This window comes from Crocodylus porosus, unplaced genomic scaffold (genome assembly GCF_001723895.1).
Source record: "Crocodylus porosus isolate Cpor-Errol unplaced genomic scaffold, CroPor_comp1, whole genome shotgun sequence".
NCBI classification, from domain to species: Eukaryota; Metazoa; Chordata; order Crocodylia; family Crocodylidae; genus Crocodylus; species Crocodylus porosus.
In genome coordinates this window covers 182,334,725-182,357,197 of record NW_017728886.1, presented here as the reverse complement: position 1 = coordinate 182,357,197, position 22,473 = coordinate 182,334,725, and the positions used below count along the sequence as shown (strand labels likewise).

The 22,473-nt window shown below is 43.3% G+C and overlaps 1 protein-coding gene across 1 annotated transcript in view; it reads right to left on the bottom strand.

Annotated features, from left to right (window-relative positions):
* Positions 1–22,473, bottom strand: part of LAMA1 (laminin subunit alpha 1) — a 145,708-nt gene that overhangs the window by 90,444 nt on the left and 32,791 nt on the right. Inside the window, exons 4-10 of the mRNA XM_019540717.1 lie at positions 13,040–13,282; positions 11,388–11,567; positions 9,618–9,707; positions 8,110–8,227; positions 6,839–7,017; positions 4,303–4,408; positions 3,084–3,244 (exon numbers count right to left, since the gene is read on the bottom strand). Of these exons, the coding sequence (XP_019396262.1) occupies positions 3,084–3,244; positions 4,303–4,408; positions 6,839–7,017; positions 8,110–8,227; positions 9,618–9,707; positions 11,388–11,567; positions 13,040–13,282 (1,077 nt within the window). The remainder of the gene's footprint in view (positions 1–3,083; positions 3,245–4,302; positions 4,409–6,838; positions 7,018–8,109; positions 8,228–9,617; positions 9,708–11,387; positions 11,568–13,039; positions 13,283–22,473) is intronic.

The window sequence follows — 22,473 nt, the reverse complement described above, 5'->3', positions numbered from 1 at the left end:
AGATTTCTTTTGGTCCAGTCCTCCAATTTGTTAAGGTCTCTCTGAATCCTAGCCCTACCCTCCAGTGTAACTACTATTCCCCCAGCTTGGTGCCATCTGCAAACTTGCTCAAGGTGAAATTCATACCATTTTCCAAGGCATTGATGAAGATACTGAACAAAACCAGCCCTAGGACTGAATGTCAGCTAGACATTGAGCTATTGACTACTACCCTTTGAACCTGATGATCCAGCCAGATTGGATCCACCTGGGGGTTATAGTGGACAGCCAGTTTCAAGTCTCAAAATTACAATTTCTACCTTCCTGCTGTCTGCAGTACTGTCAACCTCACATGCCAGGAAAGGCATGAGTGACACCCTCCAAAATAATTACATATATATTTGGATCTTTGAAAACTCCTGGTGCTCTGGTGTAGTGCCCGAAGACTGGAAGAAGGCCAATGTGGTGCCTATCTTTAAGAAAGGGAGGAAAGTGGATCCAGCTAACTATACGCCCATCAGCCTGACTTCTTTCCGGGTGAAGATCTTAGAAAAGTTTATTAAAGAGGCCATCCTTAATGGACTGGCCAACGCCAACATCCTCAGGGATAGCCAGCACGGGTTTGTTGCGGATAGGTCTTGCTTGACCAATCTCATTTCCTTCTACGACCAGGTAACCTATCGCCTGGACAAGGGAGAAGAGATTGATGTCATATATCTTGACTTCAAATAAGCCTTCGATCTGGTATCCCATGATCACCTCTTGGCAAAACTGGCCAATTGTGGCCTTGGGTCCACCACGATCCACTGGCTGGGAAATTGGCTCCATGGTCAGACCCAGAGGGTAGTAATTGATGGCAGTCACTCATCATGGTGTCCTGTGACCAGTGGGGTCCTCCAAGGCTCTATCCTTGGACCCATATTGTTCAACGTCTTCATTAATGATGCGGACATTGGAGTCAGGAGCGGACTGGCTAAGTTTGCTGATGACACCAAACTTTGGGGCAAAGCATCCACACCAGAAGACAGGCGGGTGATCCTGGCTGACCTGGACAGGCTCAGCAAATTGGGCAGACAAGAACCTGATGGTGTTTAACACCAAAAAACGCAAGGTTCTCCACCTTGGGAAGAAAAACCTGCAGCATCCTTATAGGCTCAGCAGTGCTATGCTGGCTAGCACTACGGAAGAAAGAGACTTGGGGGTCATCATTGACCACAAGATGCACATGAGCCTGCAATGCAATGATACTGTGGCTACTAAAGCAAGCAAAATGCTGGCTTGCATCCATAGATGCTTCTCAAGCAAATCCGGGGACGTCATTCTCCCCTTGTACTCGGCCTTGGTGAGGCCACAGCTGGAGTACTGCATCCAGTACTGCATCCACAAAAAGGATGTGGAGAAGCTTGAGAGAGTCCAGAGAAGAGCCATGCACATAATCAGAGGTCAGGAAAATAGACATTACGATGACAGGCTGAGAGCCACAGGGCTCTTTAGCGTGGAAAAGCACAGGCTCAAGGGTGATCTGATGGCCACCTATAAGTTTATCAGGGGTGACGACCAGTATCTGGGGGAACATTTGTTCACCAGAGTGCCCCAAGGGATGATGAGATTGAACGGTCATAAACTACTACAAGACTGTTTCAGGCTGGATGTAAGGAAGAATTTCTTTACTGTCCAAGTCCCCATGGTCTGGAACAGCCTGCCATCAGAGGTGGTTCAAGCACCTACACTGAACACCTTCAAGAGCAAATTGGATGCTTATGTTGCTGGGATCCTATAGCCCAGCTGACTTCCTGCCCTTTGGGCGGGGGGCTGGACTTGATGATCTTCCGAGGTCCCTTCCAGCCCTAATATTGATGAAAAAAAAAATTATATATATATAATATATATATATATATATGAAAGAAAACATGCTCTATTCATTTGTTCCAATTTCTGAGGCATCTGAGTGCTGTTAGGTTATGATTTCAGCCAGGCTTAGAAAAAAAAATTAAACAACTTGTGTCACTTGCTAAAACAGAAACGATGCACAAGCTGGCATGAACAGCCTTCTCCATTTATTTTCTGAGGCATGTGAGTTCCTCTTTCAATCACTTTAGAATGAATAGCTTACTTGCTACTCCTCTTGATGATCTGATTTTAGCAGCTCTGAAAAGGGTACTCCTACCAACATACCTAAAACAACCATATTGTTGTCTAATTTAGACCAAATTTGCACCAGTTGACTTCACTGACTGCAGTCAAATATTCCTGATTTACACCAGTATATAGCAACTATCTCTGCTTCTTGTTTAGCTTGTCCCACAAGTCTTCTTCCCATTTCCATTCTGATTTTTTTGTTGGGGCTTTTGGCCACTCCAGTATTTTTGGTCAGATAAATGATGTAAAACCCTGAACAGTTTTTTTAAAAACTTCAAGCAAATTACTGTTGTTTTATTCAGATAGTACATAATATCATACTTGGCAACAAGTACATATACAATTAACTAATATTTGATTATGAAAATTACAGGTAATGGCTGCAAATATTAAAACTTTATATTGAACTTCTGCAAACCATCACTGTCTGAAACACCTTGGGGCTTATATTTATTGATATCAGAAATGTGTGCTTACCAAAAAAAATATTCTGCGAATCTCTTTAATTTGGTAAAGATTTTCCAACATGTTTTCAAACTGTTGTCACATTGTTTCAGATAAATTAAAAGTTATACAAACATCCGTCATACATTTAACAAGAACATTGGTTTTCAAGAATAATGCCAGCCTTTCCCCAAACAAAATTACCCACTCCTCCCCTCATCACAGAGCACACACGCAGAAGTTCTAATGTCATTCTGGCACTTGCCTTTATTTGAAAGTTTGTCAGGAATATGCAAAATCATGCTTCACAGTTTATCACAGTTTCCCTTCAGTAACTCATTCTCATTTTAGTCTCTGTTTAGAAGGACTGCTTCAGCATCACTTGCTTGTGAAAATGTGTTACTTGCTCGGAATTCAGGATGCATTTTTTCCAGTGAATTAATTTCTCTTATTAAAATGCATTTGCAACCCCAGCTACATATTTTGCAATAAATCGAAGTGAGAGTCATATGCACACTTACTTTGCAAAGACAAGGTTCTGTGCATGGGTCATCGCTGATACTGCCAACCATGCTGCAGTTACAGTGCACGCATTTTGGGTAGCCCCTGTAGCCAAATGCACAACGATCACATTTTTCTCCTGAGTAACCTTCTCTGCACTCACATTGACCTGGCCGAGTCCCTTGAAATAGATAAATAATAAAAAAAGGGAGGGGTCAAAATGTGGTTAATGTAAAATAGCCTAACTGCCTCATTTATCAAACTCTTTTAGTATAACTGTTTTTTCATATGAAGAGTATCAGATTCACTGAGCTCAAGCAGTAAGAAAGAATATTTGTTTGTTTCATTATATCCTAATCAGCATGGACTGACAAAAATATTTGTCCACATCTTTGAGCTCTCAGTTCCAGAAATACCAGCTAGATTTGAAGTTAACACTAAAAGCATTTCATAGACACAGAAGCAGATCCAAAGGGGATGCAGTGGAGTAATCACACTCTCCTTTCAGGCCATGCCACTGAAGCAGCAGCCAGGGACTTCTTTAAAGTTGCTGAAACAAGTAAGAATCCCCCTATCTCCCTTCCCCTCCATGCTCAGCAACCCCCACCTGCCAATCCCACCCACTGCTGTTGCTGCCCCTGCTGACTTCAGCTGCCCCAGGAGTGGGGAGAACTGCTTGTCCTGCTCCAGCAGGCCTGCACAGGGAGCTGGGCTCAGCCCAAGACAGCTGTGCCAAAGGTAGCAGGCAGGTTCCTCATCCCTACCCAGTACCTCCAGCCATTTCCCCAGCCTGGGAGCAGAACTGTTCTGCTCCCCCTGGGGGGGAACTGGTCACAGCCACAGACACCACTGCTACCACTGTTGTCCTTGGACAAGCTTGGGTTTCTGTGCAGCCTGGCTGGAGTGGGACAGGATCAGTTCTGGAGCTCCCCCACTTATGGGACAGCCAGGACAGTGGCACCAGTGAATGGAGGACAGGGCAAATAGGAGACAAGGGGAGGGGACACATTGCGTACAGAGGTGAAAGCAAGATGTGTCAAGAGTGCAGAAGGTAGGAGAGGAGTATCTTACCTGTGTCAGGGATTTAAGGTAAGTTCCTGGCTACTGCTTCCACACTGTGGTCTGCCTGTCCTAATGGGGTCTTAGGGAGCTGGGAGTGGGGATGCAGCCACCGCTGTAGTAATAGTCACTGCTCCCTCACCCCCTTTACAAAACATGGATCCACCCATGGACACTTACCCTGATGAAGGTCAGAATGATCATCATCCTTAGTGCAGCTGGAACTCAGAGACCCAAACACATCACAGTCACAAGGATGGCAAGGGTTATCCTCATAGGGAGAAACCTAAAATAAAATTGTATTTTTATTGTTAGTCTCCAGTTAAATAGATGAAAAAAATCCCTCTCTGCTTTTCTTGCTTGGGACCACTGGAGCTAAAATAATTAAATGATTAGAAACATGTCTTACAGGGATAGACTCAAGAAGCTCAACAATCTGTTCAGTTTAACAAAGAGAATATTAAGAGGTGACTGGACTGCCTGTAGGTACTGATTCGGACTGCCTGTAGGTACTGATTCGGGGAAACAAAACTATGATAATCAGCTCTTTGATAAAGCAGAAAGAAAGTATAACATGATTCAAAGACTGGAACTTTAAATACCGTATTTACTCGATTTTAAGATGAGGTTCCCCCCCTGTGTAGGGAAGGGGGAAAAGGGGTTGGAGCAGGCAGTTGCTGTGGCTCAGGCTCCAGTACCTGCGGTCCAGCCATAGTCTCAACTGCTGCATGCCACCCTCTGCCCCTCTCCACTACATCTCCACCCTGCCATCTTCTCTCCATAGCCTGTTCCCTCCATCTTCCCTCCTCACATAGCTTCTCCTCCCCTGCTGCCCCTATCCCTCCCTGCCTTACCCCCAGCCTGACCCATAGTAGTGGCATCCAGCCCATATGGCTGCTACATGGGCTGGGCTGGGAAAAACAGGGAACAGAGGTGAGGCAGAAGGTGGAGCATGGAAGCAGAGGTCAGGGGGTGGAGGGGAGAAGAAGCTGAGAGAGGAACAGGATGGGGGGCAGAGGGGAAAGGGAGAGCCTGAGGCTGTGGTGGCAGGCAGGGGACAGAGATGGCAGAGGAGCGCATGCACAACAGGGAGCAAGCTGCTTGCCCTCTTCACATCTCCAGTCCCTCCAATGCCTGCCCCCCACAGTGGTGTAGGATGAATTAAAGATCCAATAAAATTGGATTCTATACACTGAAAATTATAACAAATTTATATATTTTCCATATATAGAATCTAACTTTTGGGGAGCTGTCTTAAATTCAGGATCTTCTTTAATTCTAATACGTATGGCAATACCATATTTTCTCACACGTAATATGTCTCCAAAAAGCAGCTTCTGGAAATTGGAATGTGCATTATATGTGAGAAATAAGATAAGAGCAGGTTCTGGTGCTTACCAGGCAAGACCGAAAGTAAAACCTGCAGTGATCCACAGGATCAGGCTCAGCAGGCTCAGCTCCTAGCTGCTGATTAGAAAAGGCATGAAGTTGTAGCTACTTACTACAAGGAAAGATCTTGTAACTACTTACTACAAGGAAAGATCTTTGCTTCATTCTGTCCTTCAAAAACTGGGTGCATATTATATTCTGGGGCATGCTGTATGCAAAAAGATATGGTATCTTAATTTACCTTCTCAATGTCTTTTCATGGAGTATAGCTATTAACAAAGCTCTATTTTAATAACACTAAGCTGAGAAACAATATAAAGTACGAGTTGCTGAGACCTGAAAAAAATGTTCTATGCAGCCATTCATACTATAAGACAGCATTTCTCAACCCACGGGTTGCGACCCAAAGTGGGTCATAAGAATATATGAAAGGGTCGCAAATAAAAACTTTAAAAATGGATTAACAAACTTTAAAAATTGATTCTTCTTTAAAAGAGAAAAATGTTGAAAACAGTGGGTTTTCCCTTGCAAGATGGCAGTTCCAGCCTGCAAGGTACTGCTTCAGGCTCCCAAGCCCCATACATGCACCCCCCCTGCTCCACACACTGGGGGTCCAGGAGCCAGGGGGCAGCAGGTCAGGAGCGGGGAGCACTAGCAGGGCCAAGGGCTGTATTCTACAAAAACTACTTACTGAGTCAGGACTGGCCACTGATGTTTACAAATGGGTCCTGGTACAAAAAAAGGTTGAGCACCACTGCTATAAAAGATATGGAGTACAATAGAATATGATGTGCTTGCTCATTACTTCTCCAAAATTCAGATTTCACTATTATAAGTAGGGCTCTACCAAATTTATGGCAGAAGTGGGCTTCACAGCAGCTCCTTTAATCTTACATGTTTCTCCATACACCCTTCCACATTGCTGATTGGCTGAAGAGCCCTGGTGGCCCTGTTTCTTGTTGCTGACTGGCCAAGACACAAAAACAGTGCTATATTTAAAACCACGGTTTTTGCCTCCCTGCCAATCAGAAGCGAGTGGTAGGGCCCCTCCACCAATTAGCAGGGGGGGCATGTAGGGGGAACCTACAAGATTAATGGAGCTGTCACACAGCCCACTTCTGCCATGAAGCCCTAATTATAAGACTTCTCTTTTAAGGAATATTTTAGACAGGGTTCTCTGAACTTATCAACTGATATATGATTTGTGAACAAAGTACAATTATTAGTTAAACTGTAACTGTTGAAAAGTATTGTAATAATATACAATAAGTTGCAATACAAATGCTTTATTACTTGATGCACTGTGATATAGTTGTATTAATCTTACTTTATGTGGTCTATAATATCCATCAGCACAGATTTCACAGTTGATTCCTGTAGTGTGTTGAGTACAATTTATGCAGACTCCCCCTCCGATGTACTGGCCATGAATATTTATACTTCTGTTCTGGTCCGCAACACTCTGGCTATAATAGCAATCTTGTGCTTTGTTATGACAGTTGCACTCTAAGTAAAGATGAGGAAAATCCACTTTATTTGTCTCATAATAATTATCCCACTTCAAATAAAAAAAGTAAAAAGAAAGCACACTATCTCAAGTTCATGATTTGCTCTGGCTACATTTTAAATAAAAAATTACTAGGTTACCTTAATTCTCAGGTAGAGAACTTTCATACCAACAGCCCAAGTCATAATAGCATCATTTTTGTTAGTTTTCTATAGTTCACACTGAGCCAACCCTATCTGCATTTAATGAAGTATGTCATCACTAGTAAATGTCTTACATTTTTATACTTCTATATTTCCAAAGACTGGAAGCCTGATTCCCCTCTCATTGAAACCAGTAGTTAATGTCACCAAAGCCAATGCAGCTATACTACTGTAAAACTTGATTTACAGGAGACTTGAGCCTGTACACACGTAAAACAGTTTAAATACTAAATGTAACTTTAAAAGCTCTATAAAGGGTGATTCAACTGAAAAGCCCACTTTTACACTTACAACTATAAATTTTACCTAATAGGCTCCTAAATGTCTGTAGCTTGTGACACGCATTACAAGCCTGTCATGCATGTCAGGAAATGTTAACAAGCCCCAGCAACATGCACAGTTATACAACTATTGGCAAAACCTATTCCATTTTATCAGACATTTAGCACAATTAAATACTGTGTTGGCCACTACGGGAATTTCTTTTAACTTACATATACATACACGCAAAACTAATAAAAAAATATAATTTAATATAAATATAAACTAGCAGAGCCCATAATAAACAATGTGAATGTGCTAAATCTCTTTGCAATATTGTGAAACCTATCTGCTCCTCTTTGAAGATATCATCACAATGCAATTCCACCAGTATCAAAATTGTCAAGATACATTATTTCCAAACATAAATGATATTTCGAATCAATTTTGGCATAGCCTTTGCTTTCAGTGATTATTTAACCAAAGTGATCAGCAGTTTTAGGGTTAGATCCAGTCTTTTCCTGGAGTTCATGGGAGATCCACACGAGCTGGATCAGCACCTTGCAGAACAACCCAGAAGCACAAACATTTTCAGAACCACTAGACACCTGAACTTCATTTACTTACTCTCACATGTGTTACCAGCAGAAATGGTTCCTGGTCTCCATGGTTTCTGGTGGTAGCCAGGGCAACACTCATTACAGCTCTCTCCACATGTATTGTGTTCACACTGGCATTGCAGTTTCTAAAAATTAAGTTGTAGAAATATTTTTAAAAGATCATTTACCCAATGTCTTGAAAACTGACTCTATGACATTTTTAAACACTAGAATTAGTTTTCAGTGAGAATGTCAGAGCCCAGATCTGATGCCTTCACTCACTTGAGAAGTTTTTATTCAGATCCTTTATCCTACTGAAAATGAGTTGGAGGATTATTATCTTTAATATATTTAATGGGATTTTTAAATTTAGGTTCTGAGGGAAAAAAAGGAGTTTGGTTTCAAAAACAATGCATTGCAAGAGAACTGTGCGCATTTAGGAAGTGAAAGGAAAGAACTCTGGTTTTAGCATGAGTAAAAGTTGCAAAATTGTTCATTTAATATATTTCTGTATATTACTTTGCATTATATTTATATAAATGGATATGTATAAATAACTCACATTCATATTTATTCACATTGTTTTTTCCTGATACTTTACACTTATTACATACGAAAAAAATCAGTAAACATATTCTGTGGTGAAATTCAGTACTGAAAAGGGAGTGTGGAACAGGATACAAGCAAAATCATTAAGATCTGCCCTTGTTCCACTGAATACTATTAATGACTTTTAACATTTTCTACTCAAATCATAACAGAATGTGTGCTCTGAATTCAAAAGAAAAATCCTGCCCTTCACTCATGTAACTAGAAGGATGGAGAGATTTTTAACTCCAGTGCCCTTGCACTGGAAACCAGATGTTTTTAGCTAATGGTTTTCAACCAGTGGTCCGCAGACCCCTGGGGATCCACAGATTATACCTAAGGCATCCACAAAAGATTACTTTGATCTATCAAAAGTATGTGAAATACCCACACTTACAATTCAAAGGGGTCCAGGTCTCCATTCAAAATGTCCAAAGGGGTCTGCACCTCCATTCAAAAATGTTTGGGGGTCCACAAATGAAAAAAGGTTGAAAACCAGTTTTAAGCAACCATTTCTCCCACTGACATCAATAAGAGTTCCATCCAAAAAGCCTTTAAAGGAGCTATCATTGGGTCTATCTTTACTCATCTGAGTATTTCTGTCCAACTCCTGAGACTAAAGTTACTAATATGGTAAAAATCTTTGCAGGATGGAGTCCTTAAATCTAAGTCTTCACTCAATGGGAGTTAAGTGCCTAAACACTTCTGAGGATCCATACCATAAGTCTGGGTGACAGCCAGATAAGCAACAAGCAGGGAACTTATGTGCATGCCTATGTTGAAACACAAGAGTACTCTTATTGACAGCAATGGGCTTATGCTAGACTAGCTTGTTAAATCAAGGCCTTAAGTTGCATATGGTCTTTGAAATTTGTCCACAAGAACCTTCTCTCTTTGTCCTTGAAAATAAATATTTTTTTATTGAAAAACTTTTTATTGAAAGCATACCTTTGCAGTTTCATCCAGTGGGCAACTTCGAGCATGGCCATAGCAAATACACATGCCACCAATGGAGACATCTTTTATTGAATAGTAATACTGGACAAAAGCAAAAGTTGAAAAGACAGCAAATGGAAAACATTTTATTTTCATCTTATATTGCACCGAAAAATAAAACATCAGTACTTGACTGACCTATGAACAGATGTGTACCAAAGGAGTTTATCACACATGGATTATCTGCATCTTAGGCAACCTTACATTTAGTAAATTCTTAGATTTTCCCCCTGTCCTTTTATATAAATAAAGGGCCAAATTCTGAGTTTGGATAAACATGCTCAACTCTAACTTCAGTGAGGATTTCCACTACCATAGGCCAGAATTTGAGTATACTGAATGGCACCTAACCCTAAGTTAATGTGTGTAATACTGTTTATATAAATCACCATAAATCTGGGGAGCAGGGAAGGAGTTAAATTTCCAGGGCAAGGAAAACTGTAGGAAGTGACCCAGCTGGGTTCAGGCACAGTACACATGGGGTCAGATTATTGGTATCCTGGGAAGCTAGGGTTGGCACATATTACACAGGCTGGGATTGTAAAGCAGCTCGTTCTGAGAGAAGGGTTCAAGGCTTTGAAGCTGAAGGACCCAACAGTCCACTGGGAGAGGAGCAGGAGGCACTTTTGTATACAGTAAAATTTTTACCAATGGGTTTTTTCCTTTGAAGGGAGCAGGAATTGAAGCAAGCTAGCCCATTTTGTTCTTTACTTTTTTTCCATCTAGGCTGTAGAAAACCTTGGCATTGATCTTGAACTGAGACTTCTTAGATGATAGTGAGACGGTATACCCTCTTGCAAATACCAGAGAAGAACAAAGACTCTCCTTTCATGTCAGATTAGTGATCTGGTGACATTCTTAAAGGGAGGGAACCTGTTTAGTGGAGACACTCTCTGTGTTCCCCTGCCCTCCAGAAGGGAGACACTCACAGTTGAAAGAATTTGTAAGAGAGTACATGAAATTATTGATGTTTTTAGAAACAGGTCATGTCTAAGTAAAACAGAGGAGCAACAATTAAATTACAAAGCAGAAAGGGAGACACCAATCAAGTTGTACAGTCTCTCTTACAGTTAGCCAGGTAAAGACAGTAGGAACTGTAAACTGAGTCTGACCCTGAATTCCTATGAGGCCTTGAAGAAGTCAGCTTAAACTCTATGTGCCTCACTTTCCTCAGCTACATAACACGGAAGTTTTGAGGATCAATTCATAATTGAAAGCTCTAAGTGTCTATCTACGTTATTAATTAGTAATTAGTTATTCACAGATTAGTACTTATTGATTAAAATTCCCTTTCTCATCAGATAAGCATAAGCAACTTCACTCTGAATTAGTTTCAATACCCCACAATATATTAGCAACTGAAATATTCAATAAATCAGGAGTACCCAGAAATGTTTACCTTTGACTGCAAGTGACATTTTCATCAGACAAATCACATATCTATCATTACAGATTAAATGTTAGAGATGCCACCTCATGTTCAGTAGCTAAACAGCAAGTAATTTTGAAGGAAAAATATCTGAAAAATGTTTCTTTGGAACAGTTTTTCCTGACAGACTAAATATTGTCGGTAATCTCAAAGATAAGGCAACAATTGGAGAACAAATCTCATGAAATGGAATAGTGAGATTCATGTCTGTCATCAAGATGGACAGAACACATTCAGACTACAAAGTCCACTATGTTGAATAACTGATATAAATAAATGGTCAGCCAGCTTACCCTTCTGGTAACAATGGGATCAACATCTTTAGGATCATGGTGGCTAAGAGTCATAAGATCAGCATTAAGTGTTCTAATACGCTGCAGGCGAAGACGGATGTATCGTGCCGAAGTAAACTCCAATAGCTTTGGTGAAGGGTCATCAGCGCTAGGTCTACCATTGATAAGTGATGTGTGGATCTAGGGGGAGATCATAAATTTAACTATAAGCTTAAGTGGGAATTGGTTATAGGAACAAACATCTTACAAAGAAGACTTTAAAAACCCATACAAACTAAAAAAAATGGGGCTATCACATTATTTCATTACTACCTAAAATATACTGAAGCTAGGAATGTTGTTGTTAGGTATACTGCTGCCATTCCATTTACATCCTATCAGGCTGCATCTACACGAGATGCAAGTCGTTTAGTGCTTGTTTATACAAGTACTAAATGACTGTGCAGTAGCACCAACGAACTTCTTTTTTTGTGACGGTGCTTTGCAGTAACCTAATACTACTGTGCAATAGCATCGCATCATGGTTCTTGCCAAGTAACACTACTGTGCAGTAGTATCGGGCTACTTTGCAGTCAGCATCCTGTGTAGATGTGCCCTCAGAGTAACTAACTGGGAACAAAATTTCACTTCATGTCTCATCCAGATTGAGGCCCCCCCACCCCAAACACTATCTACAAGAGGAGCTATTTTTTGGCATTTGCACAGAGAATATAAAAGGCTTAATTGTCTGATTAATTGTTTGCTTTGTATTAAGTTTCTCTGTGTGACCAATTTGACCCAGTGGTGTATATGTTCCATAGCTGTAATACATATTTGATTAAAATAAACTTGACTTGAAATCATCTAAGGTCCATTTGTTTTCCTTTACTATGGAAACCATAATTGTGATTTAACACATTAAGAAAAAGAGACTTGTGACACTTGCATTCTTTTAATTTACAGATAAAAAGTTATTGGTTTATACCAAATGAAGGAGTTAACAACAGTCTCCACTGTCTAATACTGGGTTTCCTACCGCATAAGGGGGACTTTCACAGTAGACTTAACTATTGGTTTCAATGCATTATTTCATTATGTTGCTGCCTCTCTGAAATAAATTAAACAACTACCATGAATAGGCTTGGTTAAAAGAAAGAACAATCAACAGTGAGCCTGCACAATTCAGAGCTCTTTTAATTATGCTCTGCCTGGAAAACAATGCCAACACTTGTTTGGGAGTTTCAGCTGCGCGGAATACTTTAGAGAGTGTTTGCTACTTTATCTTAGAAAACCAGGTGCTCCAAAAGATGTGATTTTCTTTTTGATATTAAAACTTAGCGGTACACAACATCAGCATGCTTTATTTTCTTAAAAGGAAGTGTCTAATCATTCATAACTACTATCCAACATCAAATTATGTGAAGAGAAACAATAAAGAGGTTGCAAGCTAGAACATGCAGAGGCAGGGAGATATTTTTTTTAACATTTTTTAAGTCTTTATATGAATTAAGGAGAAAGAGATACTGTTGTTAAGGGAAATGTAACAATCCAAACCATCTGACAAGAGCAGAAGGGACAAATTTTTCAATTGTCATTTACATTTCTGAAATCTGCAGTCAGCTCACATTCACATTTTGTGAATGACAAGGGCATAAACAGACAAGGTTGCATACCTCACCATGTTCCAGTGGAACTAGTCTGGAATAATAAGAGGTGCAAATCACTTCATCATCTCTTTTGTAAGTAGGAGGTCCAAGTCTTGGTGTAATATTATAACGAGTTAAGCATTCTGTGTCACTAATTGCATAGTATTGCCATGGTGTGAACTCTGTGCCATCTACAGAACGTTCCAAAATCCAGTTTCCAGGTCGGGGAGCATTAGCAGATTTGATGATGACATATGCAACTTGGAAGACCTAAAAAAAAAAAAGGAAGCAGAAACATAATACCAGATAGTACTGTGTAAACAAGCATCAGGTAACCAATTTAGTTCTGAAATGAATGAACTTTTTAAAAGATCTTCTGCACTTTGCCTACAATATTTTCTAAAACAGAGAGTAAGAGTAATATACGGCATCTTTTACACATGCTCTGGGGTGCAAGGAGGCTTTTCCATTATGGCAGAATTAAAACTCACAGCATCTCTTGTATTCAGCATCCCACGCTTCAAAACGGCAGAGGGGCTTTAACTAAAGCTTGTTCAGCAACGAGAACACTCCAGCAGACTCAATTAATTGACTCAATCCAGCAGACTCAATCAAGCAAACTCAATTAAGCAGTTGGAGCAGGCATCGGGCACATGTATAGATGCTCACAGTAGATAAAGGTTTCAGTACAAATCTCTGACAACGGCCAATACAATTTTTCATTATTTTATGAAACATGGTTCCAAAATGCTAATAACATCTTAACAGAACATTAATGTGTCTGACTAATGCAAAAATCAGGACATATTTATCGTATCATTCTATAATAGTGGAGTTGAAGTTTTTCTTCATTGTGATACAGATGGTATACAGTTTTGATGGCATCAAAGGACCACAAAGAGGTGGACAAAGAGACACTAAGACAGACTATATACTACAAGGTGACCAATACAAACATGCTGTGACAGTGGTGCCTCCCTGGGGCCGTCTATTCGTGGCCCTGCCACACCGATCCAGGGCCAACTGCCCGCCTTCTCGTCTGCCATGCCTTGTTGTTATTTTGATTGATTGAAAGAACTTAATCAAACGGGAGGCTGCCTATTTTCGGTCTCGGTGCCTTAGGCACTATCTGCGGCTCCTGTCCTCCCCTTATACCGCAGCCCAAGCCTCGCAGATGTATCCGGTGTTGTTCAGGTCTGTCCTACTCCCTGCCGTGTGGACGCCCTCTGGCTTATCCCTCCATCTGTATCCTGGCCAGCGCCTTCTAGCTCATCTCAGAGTCCACGTTCCTACCAGCGCCCTCTAGACTGTCCCGCACTGCCCGCTCCGGGCCTTCTCGCTGCCCCCTAACTCTGGGGCTCCTCACTGCCCCCTAACTCCAGAGCTCCTCCCTGGTGTCACAGGGTCATGCAGGTGCCCTGTTCCTATGAAGGGATAAGGACAGCTGCCAATCACAGGGGGCAGCTCAGGTGATGGTTGCCGGGACAACCGAGCTGGTCAGGTGACCAGAAGGGGGCAGGCTTTATAAACAGCCCAGGCCGAGGCCCAGCTAGCAGTTCCCTTCTGGCAGCCATAGGAGCAGGAGCTCTGCAGGGGAGTCGAGCCAAGGCGAGCAGATTGATAGAGTGAGCAGCTGCATCACGGCGCGGGTGGACAGAACCCTGACTAGGAGGCTTTACTGGAAAGCCAGGTGGGACCTGGACCTTATGTTATAGCCAGAAGGTTTATTGTTGGCTCATGGCTTTTGCGTTCCCTGTTTGATATTGCTAAAACCGGAGGACCAGATGAGGCTGTAGGGGTGCAAGGAGGCCTCACAGGAGCTCCCCAGTTGCTTGGGGGTTCCTGGTGCCCTATGTGGGCAAACGAGTGGTGCCTGGGACGAGTGGTGCCAAGGGTAGCCCTGTATGGGCAATAGTGAGAGGCCCGAGTAGGGCAGAGGACCCCGCCCGAGGGTCTTAGCACCAGAGTGAAGCCTGTAGGGACTCGTGTTGGGCTCCAGGTGTAGGAGCCACATGAGTAAAAGCCTAGGGTGGGTGCTGTAAAGGCGACTAGCCCGGCGAGGGCAAGTCAGTGGCTATATAGAGCCCGGGGAAAGTGCTGAGAAGCCGTGGGAGTGGGCATGTGTTGAAGAGAGGCCCCAGGCGGGCACGTGTAGTAAGAAGCAACCCCAAGAGGGGCGTGTATGATTGACAGTCACCCCAAGAGGGGTGCGACCTCGAAGGCGTTCCAGAGGGTTTCCACAGTAATAGGAACCCCGAGGAACCACAGGGGCCAGGTAAGGCTCCGGCTGCCTGAGCCTAACTGGACACTTATAATTGACAGGACCCAAAAGGGCCAGAGAGGCCAGGTAAGGCTTAAGTCGCCTGAGCCTAATTGGACACTTATTATTGACAGGAACCCAGAGGGGCCAGGCAAGGCTTAGGCCGCCAACCCCAGTGCATAAAAGCACCACCAGTAAGCCCAATAGGGCTAATGAGTAGAGGGGTGCCGGTTGCATGACAAGCCAAGGGCGCCAGAGAGGAGCGTCGGTTGCGTGACAAGCCCGAGGACGCCAGAGAGGAGCGTCGGTTGCGTGACAAGCCCAGGGGGCGGCAGGCAAGGGGCGTCGGTTGCATGAAAAGCCCAGGAGGCGCCAGGCAAAGGGCGTCAGTCGCGTGGCAAGCCGGAGGGTGCCAGAGAGGGGCATCGGTTGCGTGACAAGCCCGAGGGCGTCAGAAAGGGGCGTTGGTTGCATGACAAGCCCAGGGGTGCCGGGCAGGGCGCAGAGAAGAGAAGGACCTGACAACGTCCGGAAGAGCAGTGAGGCTTGGGGCGTGCTAAAGGGGAGGTAGGAGGCACGCATAGCCCTTAAGGCTGGGGGGTATCGAGTCACCCCACACAGAACAGGGGATAGTTCAGCAAATACTGTGGATTAGGAGATAAAAGGCAGCCTCCCTAATTGAACCATTTACCAGCAAAGATGTGGCGGGCGAGGATAGGGGGTGCTGGATTGCCTAATTGACATGGTAGGGGGGCGCTAGAGGGATCACGGCCGCTTCTAGGCCCCCACTCCGTGACACCTGGCCCCCTTCCTTTGGCTCTGGGGCTCCTCACTGCCCCCTGGCTCCGGGGCCTCTCGCTGCCTCCCTAGCTCTGGGCTTCTCACTGCCCCCTAGTCAGGGCTCTTCACTGCCCCCCTAGCTCTGGGCTTCTCACTGCCCCCCTAGCTCTGGGCTTCTCACTGCCCCCCTAGTCAGGGCTCTTCGCTGCCCCTCTAGCTCTGGGCTTCTCACTGCCCTCCTAGTCGGGGCTCTTTGCTGCCCCCTAGCTCCAGGGCTTCTCGCTGCCCCCTAGTCAGGGCTCTTTGCTGCCCCCCTAGCTCCAGGGCTGGGCCAATGCACCCCAAACAAAGCTGCGCCCCCTCCAGTGCCAGGAGACCCCACGCTATCGTGGAGCTTCTATGAGGCCTCCTCCAACCCCTTATAGCCTCACCTGGTCCTCCGGTGAAACAGAAAACACAAAACGCAAAGCCCCCGGGCTACAACATAAAAGCTAGACCGTTCTGGTCAAAATACGAATCTCTCCCTACCAAAGCGAGAGAGAGAGACAGAGAGAGAGAGAGAACGCATCAACCCCCAGCAGGAACCAGGGGATGTTCCGACCGTCAGAGTTCTCCCCTTTGTTCTGGCTGAGTTCCTCCTCCCTCGGCTGCTGGAGGGGAACTGCCCTCCTGGCCTTCTGCCTGAGCTTAAGAAGGGCTAAGCTCTGCCCCTTCCTGGCTCTAGGTTTCCCTGGTTGCTAGGGCAACCAGCACCTGCACAATCCGCCTGGGCTTAAGAAGGGCTAAGCTCTGCCCCTTCCTGGCTCTAGGTTTCCCTGGTTGCTAGGGCAACCAGCACCTGCGCAGTCCTGGTGACTGGCAGCTGCGCTTCCCCCTGCCCGCCACTAGGGGTCTCTCCCAAGCTGTTTCTGCTCTCACTCACAGGGCATCTGAGAGCTCTGCAACACATGCTTTTATCAAAGAACTAAGAACAAGTCTTAGTGGGGATGGAAGAGGTTCCTGGGCCTGGGGAATGACCTGAAATGACACCCAGCTAGGGCTGGATGGTGTGGTGGGGCTGCCTGTAGCAGGGTGGTCCCCAGAAAATGCCACACTAGTGCCTCCCTAGTGAAAGGTAAGTATAGAGGGCCATATAGCCTCAGCCCCCACAAGCTGCTGGGTTACCCACAGAAGGGACAGGCAAAGGGTCCAGGCATGTCATCAGAGGCCTGAAGCCCAAGGGGTGTAAGGTCTAGTAGCCCCAGTGAGGGGGTGGTATAGTAGGCCTGGTGAGGGGGGGCCTACCTATGCAGTGAGTAGGCTGCATAAAGTAGAGTCTGTATGAAAGGCCCGAAGGACTGCGTGTAGAGTAGGGTCCGTATAGGGTGTCCCAAAGGATTGCGCACAGGCCAGCCTAAGTAGAAAGTGAGCTGTGTTTGGGGGGGCCCGAAAAGGCGGACCCATACGGGAGTGTGAGGGCAAGTGGCTCAGTAACCTACCCAGAGTAACCTCAACTGGCCCATGCTAGGGCCAGGACCAGACTGGTCAAAGGGCTAGAATGTCCAATGCGAGGGACAGCCTAGAGGCAAGGCCAGGGCCAGTGAGACCAAAGGTCCTGGAGGGGGCCACTGCCACAAGGAAAAAGGACTTAGGGAGTTTTGCAGGCCAGAATGAGAGCAGAGAGTAGAGTGTCTAAGGAGGAGGGATCCAGGTGGCATCCAAGCATCAGGCAGGTGTAGAGTGAGGCCCAGTAGGGAGCCTCATAGTGATGCCATCAACAAAGCATGGGACACAGTGTAAGGGAAGTACAGAGCCATGTATTACTCCCTTGGCATCGGGCAGTAAAAAGGCAGCCTCACCCCATATAAACAACTACTGATTAAGTTACAAGAAAGGCATGGCAGGTAAGACAGGTGGGCAGACCGCCCTAGATAGGTGTGTGGGCCAATGACTGGACCAGCTTTGGGACGGCATCCTGTTACATTCCCAAAAATATATATCATCATCCAGGATCCCTGATGTGCATTAGTTCTAGCTCTGCTGCGTTCTGCTCTGACACATCCTTTGTCCACCCCTTAACTACTCCAGAACGTCAACTATACCTAAGGTGACCATACATCCTGGACAAACCAGGCAGTCCCAGCTTCTGTAGTCTGACCCCAGCCAGTTGGTCAAACATCCCAGAGCAGAGCTGGTGAGGACATGAAGCAGCATGGTGCACCAGGCAGGCAGGCGGATAGGCACTGCTGCTGTTGGGCGAGAGCAAGGCAGGAGGACTGGAGTAGATGGCACCCAACCAACTAGCAAGGACCAAACTACAAAAGACAGAACTGCCTCAGTTTGCCCAGGACATAGGGTCACCTACCTATACCTAACGATGGTGTGAAAAGAGCAAGTGCCAAAAGCCAGAGAAAAATATATTGCTTAACTATATGGGAGGATCATGTTCTTACCTGCTATATACCCTGGACTGAAAAGTGAGTATAATAATTGTTGTCTGAATATACATGACTAAAGCCATCTTATATCACCACTGGCCCTATCTTTCCCATCCATTTTTAAAACATGGCTGGTTTTGTGGTACAGATAAAATGTAGCTTTGAAAAAATTCCCTCCTTTTCCCAGCTGCCCCCAAGGGTTCTTTAGATTGAGTTCTACAAGGACTTGTTTAGGAAATTGGCAGGTGCAAAATCCTTTTTCAGTAATGGAAATATTTATCTAATTCTAAACTACTAAAAAGGTCAAATTGTATCAGGTTAGCTTTAGATGTGAAAGTTTCCTTATAACTTGATATCCATTTGGTTTGATTCTCTTCTCAGGCACTTTGGTTTTACTCTTTGGATCAGATACCCACTGGGCACAAACAGATGTGATTCCACTGGCTTCAGTGGATACTGTATGGCAGTGCTCTCCAAAGTAGGGTGCACAAGATGATCCATTGGGGTGTGGGAAGAAAATATTAGAACTTCTATTTATTTTTATATAAATATACATATATTGGGGGGGTATGCTCAAAAAATTTTTACTGATAGGGGTGCGTGATCAAAAAATTTTGGAGACCACTGCTGTATGGCACCACAGCCTCGATATAAACTGTACTCTATGATACCTGACTGCAAATTATTTGCTTTCATCATGAACATGATCTCCAGTGGATCATTTAAACTCACTGCTAGCCAAGGAGAAAAAAGCAAGGTATGAACTCCGAAAAATGGAGTCCCTCAATGGTCAGTGCTAGCACCAGTACTAGTCAATGTATATATCTCAGTCTTTCTGCATACAACATGCAAGCAATACATATACACTGATGATGTTGCTATAGTATCCCAAGGAATTGACATAAAAGAACTGGAAAAGATACTGAGTTCTGGATGACATGGAATTCATCACTGAATATCTCCACATGTGGCACTTAGAGTTGAGCAGCAATAAATCAGTATCATCATCACTCTTCTACCTGGACAATCATCAAGCTAAGTGCCTGTTGAATATCAAAGGAGACAACCGCATCCTTCCACATGAGCATACCCAAGCTACCTAGGAGTCATATTAGACCATTCCCTCACCTATAAACATCACTTTCAGAAGGTCAGCATTAAAGTCTCTGCATGGGTAGCTGTCTTAAAATATTTAGTCAGCACAACACAGGTTGCCAACTTCTAAGTGGTTAGAACCACTGCACTCACAATGTTATATGCTCCAGCAAAATATTGTGCTCCTATATGATCCAGAAGGTGTTACGCTAAGAAGCTCGACACTGTACTTAGCAGTGTCCTCAGACTCATAACAGGCTGCACAACCTACACACACACAGATGTACTCCCTGCTTTCTAGTGAACTCCCTGTTCTCTAGGGGTTAGACCAAATGATAAGAAGATAGACCTTAGACCATCATTACTGGCAACAGAGGCAAGAGACGATGAAAGTCACCTGCCCCATCAACCGTTAACTGAAGATCCAAACAGATGGAAACTTAAGTCTTACGAGTCATAAGCCAATTACATATGAAGGTCCACAAGCTTCTGGAAGAGACTAGAGATGCTGAGCCAAACCTCTGAGCAGTGGGCTGACTGCTGGGGAAGATCTGACCTATTCCTACAGCAGTTTACACCAACACCAAAGGGCACGAATTTGACAGAGAAGCATGAGTCAAGCTCAACAGACAGATCTGGATACAGATACTTCAAAACAAAACTTTACAAAACGAACATTTTAGACAGCCTCTTGTATGAATGCAGTGTCCAACAAGAAGCACAGCACTTAAATTGAAAGCTACAATCTTTACAAATGCCCAGACGGGACAACTGGAATCTCCACATTGAGCGATAATACCAGACAGTGGCTCAGCTTTAGAAGTCGATATCTGACGTCATACAAAGAGAATGGAGCTTTGACAGGCTGTTCTACACAAGCAGAAATTTTCACCTATCAAGTTGTTTTTGCTTTTCATGGATGTAAGAAAAGAAGCAGGCCCATTTTTTATAATCACAGTATTAGTCCTATTAAGAGAAATACACTATCATCAGCATAGCAAATCATTAGTATAGAACTTGTAGTATAGATAGTTTAAACTATCATTAGTATAGAAAAATCTCAAAAGTTACGTGAATATCAAGATGTTAAGACTATAATATGGCTGTTAATTTACTAGAATATATCTCTTTTAAAAAGATTATGCACTCCCACAGGCTAGTAAGAGAAACATGTCATAACATATACATCCCATGTGAAAAGGAACTGAAATCAAGCAGAATCTGCATCAGGTAACTTCAGTTCCACACACAATGACCCAATTCTCATTAATGCAACTGAACGGCACTTACTGAGCCTGAGATATATATATAAAAATAAAAGAGAAAATCAGAGGTATCATCACTTTAATACCCTGAAATAAGAGCTCAGAACTTCTGACCATTGTACCAGGCAAACAAAATGAAAGGGGTTTTGTTGACTAAATCTGAGGTGTCACTATTTCCTTGGAAGCCAGTTAAATTTCTCAAATTTGTGAAAGCTATATAACTGGGCCCCAAATTTGTTTCAAACTGCATGAAAGGGCAATCACTCCATATTCTTTAATTGAAATATATTGTAAATTTTTTACTTGGTGTCTGCTATGGGCAAGTAAACTTGCTTATTATACAGTTGGCTGAACAACAAATGAGCTACTTTTCATAACACAAATTCTTCTAGAGCCGTTATGGTCTCTCAGAAACTACAGTGGAGACGGCTAGTTTTAAATCCAGTTTTATCAAGTCACAACAACAAGTTATCCTTTACTAATATACTAATGGTGGTCAGTGTTATGGGAATGAAAACAAACAATATTACAAGAGTACATCTGTTAAATTTATTTGAATATTAAATTATTTTTGATGTCTTGGCCATGAAAAAAAATTTCACAGAGCTTGTGCACTTACCTAGTTCATTCAACGTAAGAACACACTTATAAAGTCAAAAGTTTGAAAAGGACGGTTGCTTACGGGCTGATGCTTTTGAGTGCCCTGCTTAAAACTCCTAGAGTTTTCAAAAGTCCTAGGCAGCCAGAAACCACAGCTGAAATCAACAAAACTGAGGGTCTGATGTGTCTGAAAATTAAATCCAAGTTATATAAAGTTGGGCACCCATAAACTGATACACCTAAAATTAGTGTACATTTTCAGAATTGCCAATAAGTATATCTAGTCATCCTAGATAAAGGGCTATTTTCTCAGGCTTTCTTCACTGGATCCTATGATTCTACTTAATGAGCACTTAAATGCATAATTCTATGGAGTCCTCTCTGTGTTCCTCCCATGTCTCGTCCACATCATCCTAAGTTAATTTGTAAGACACAAAACATTAATGTTACAGGAAGACATAACGGCTATGAAAAAAATATTTTAATTGAATTCTTATTCTGAAATGTTTCATTAAAGTGAAATATTCATATTCATTTCATTGAATAGCGTACACTGTTGCATTACATTGCAGTAATAAAAATCTACTTGCTATTACATAGTCTCTGCGCTCAATATCTAAATGTGTTGCAGGCAGAAGTATAAGAATAAAGTAGCAGACAGGGATGTCCCAAAAGATGACTATTTCCAGCATATCTAGATGTCTCCATCTCTGTACACTCTCAGCATGTAGCGGTCTTGCATCTTCTACTCTCTACAGCGGGGTATCCAACCTTTTTGAATGTGGGGCCGGATCATGAACTTTTCATCATCCAGTGGGCCAGTGAGCCATATTCAAAGACCTCACAGGAAGCCGTATCACATCAGGAAGTGATGTCACATGAACTTTGACACCAATGAAGTTGCAGGAAGTGACAATGAAATGGGTCTGGAAATGTGGTTTAAAATCCAAAATAAAAACAATTTGGTCTGGTGGCACTGTTTTATTTTAAACAACCCCCTAGCAGTGCTGGAGAGGAGCGTACCACCCTGCTGCACCCTTAATT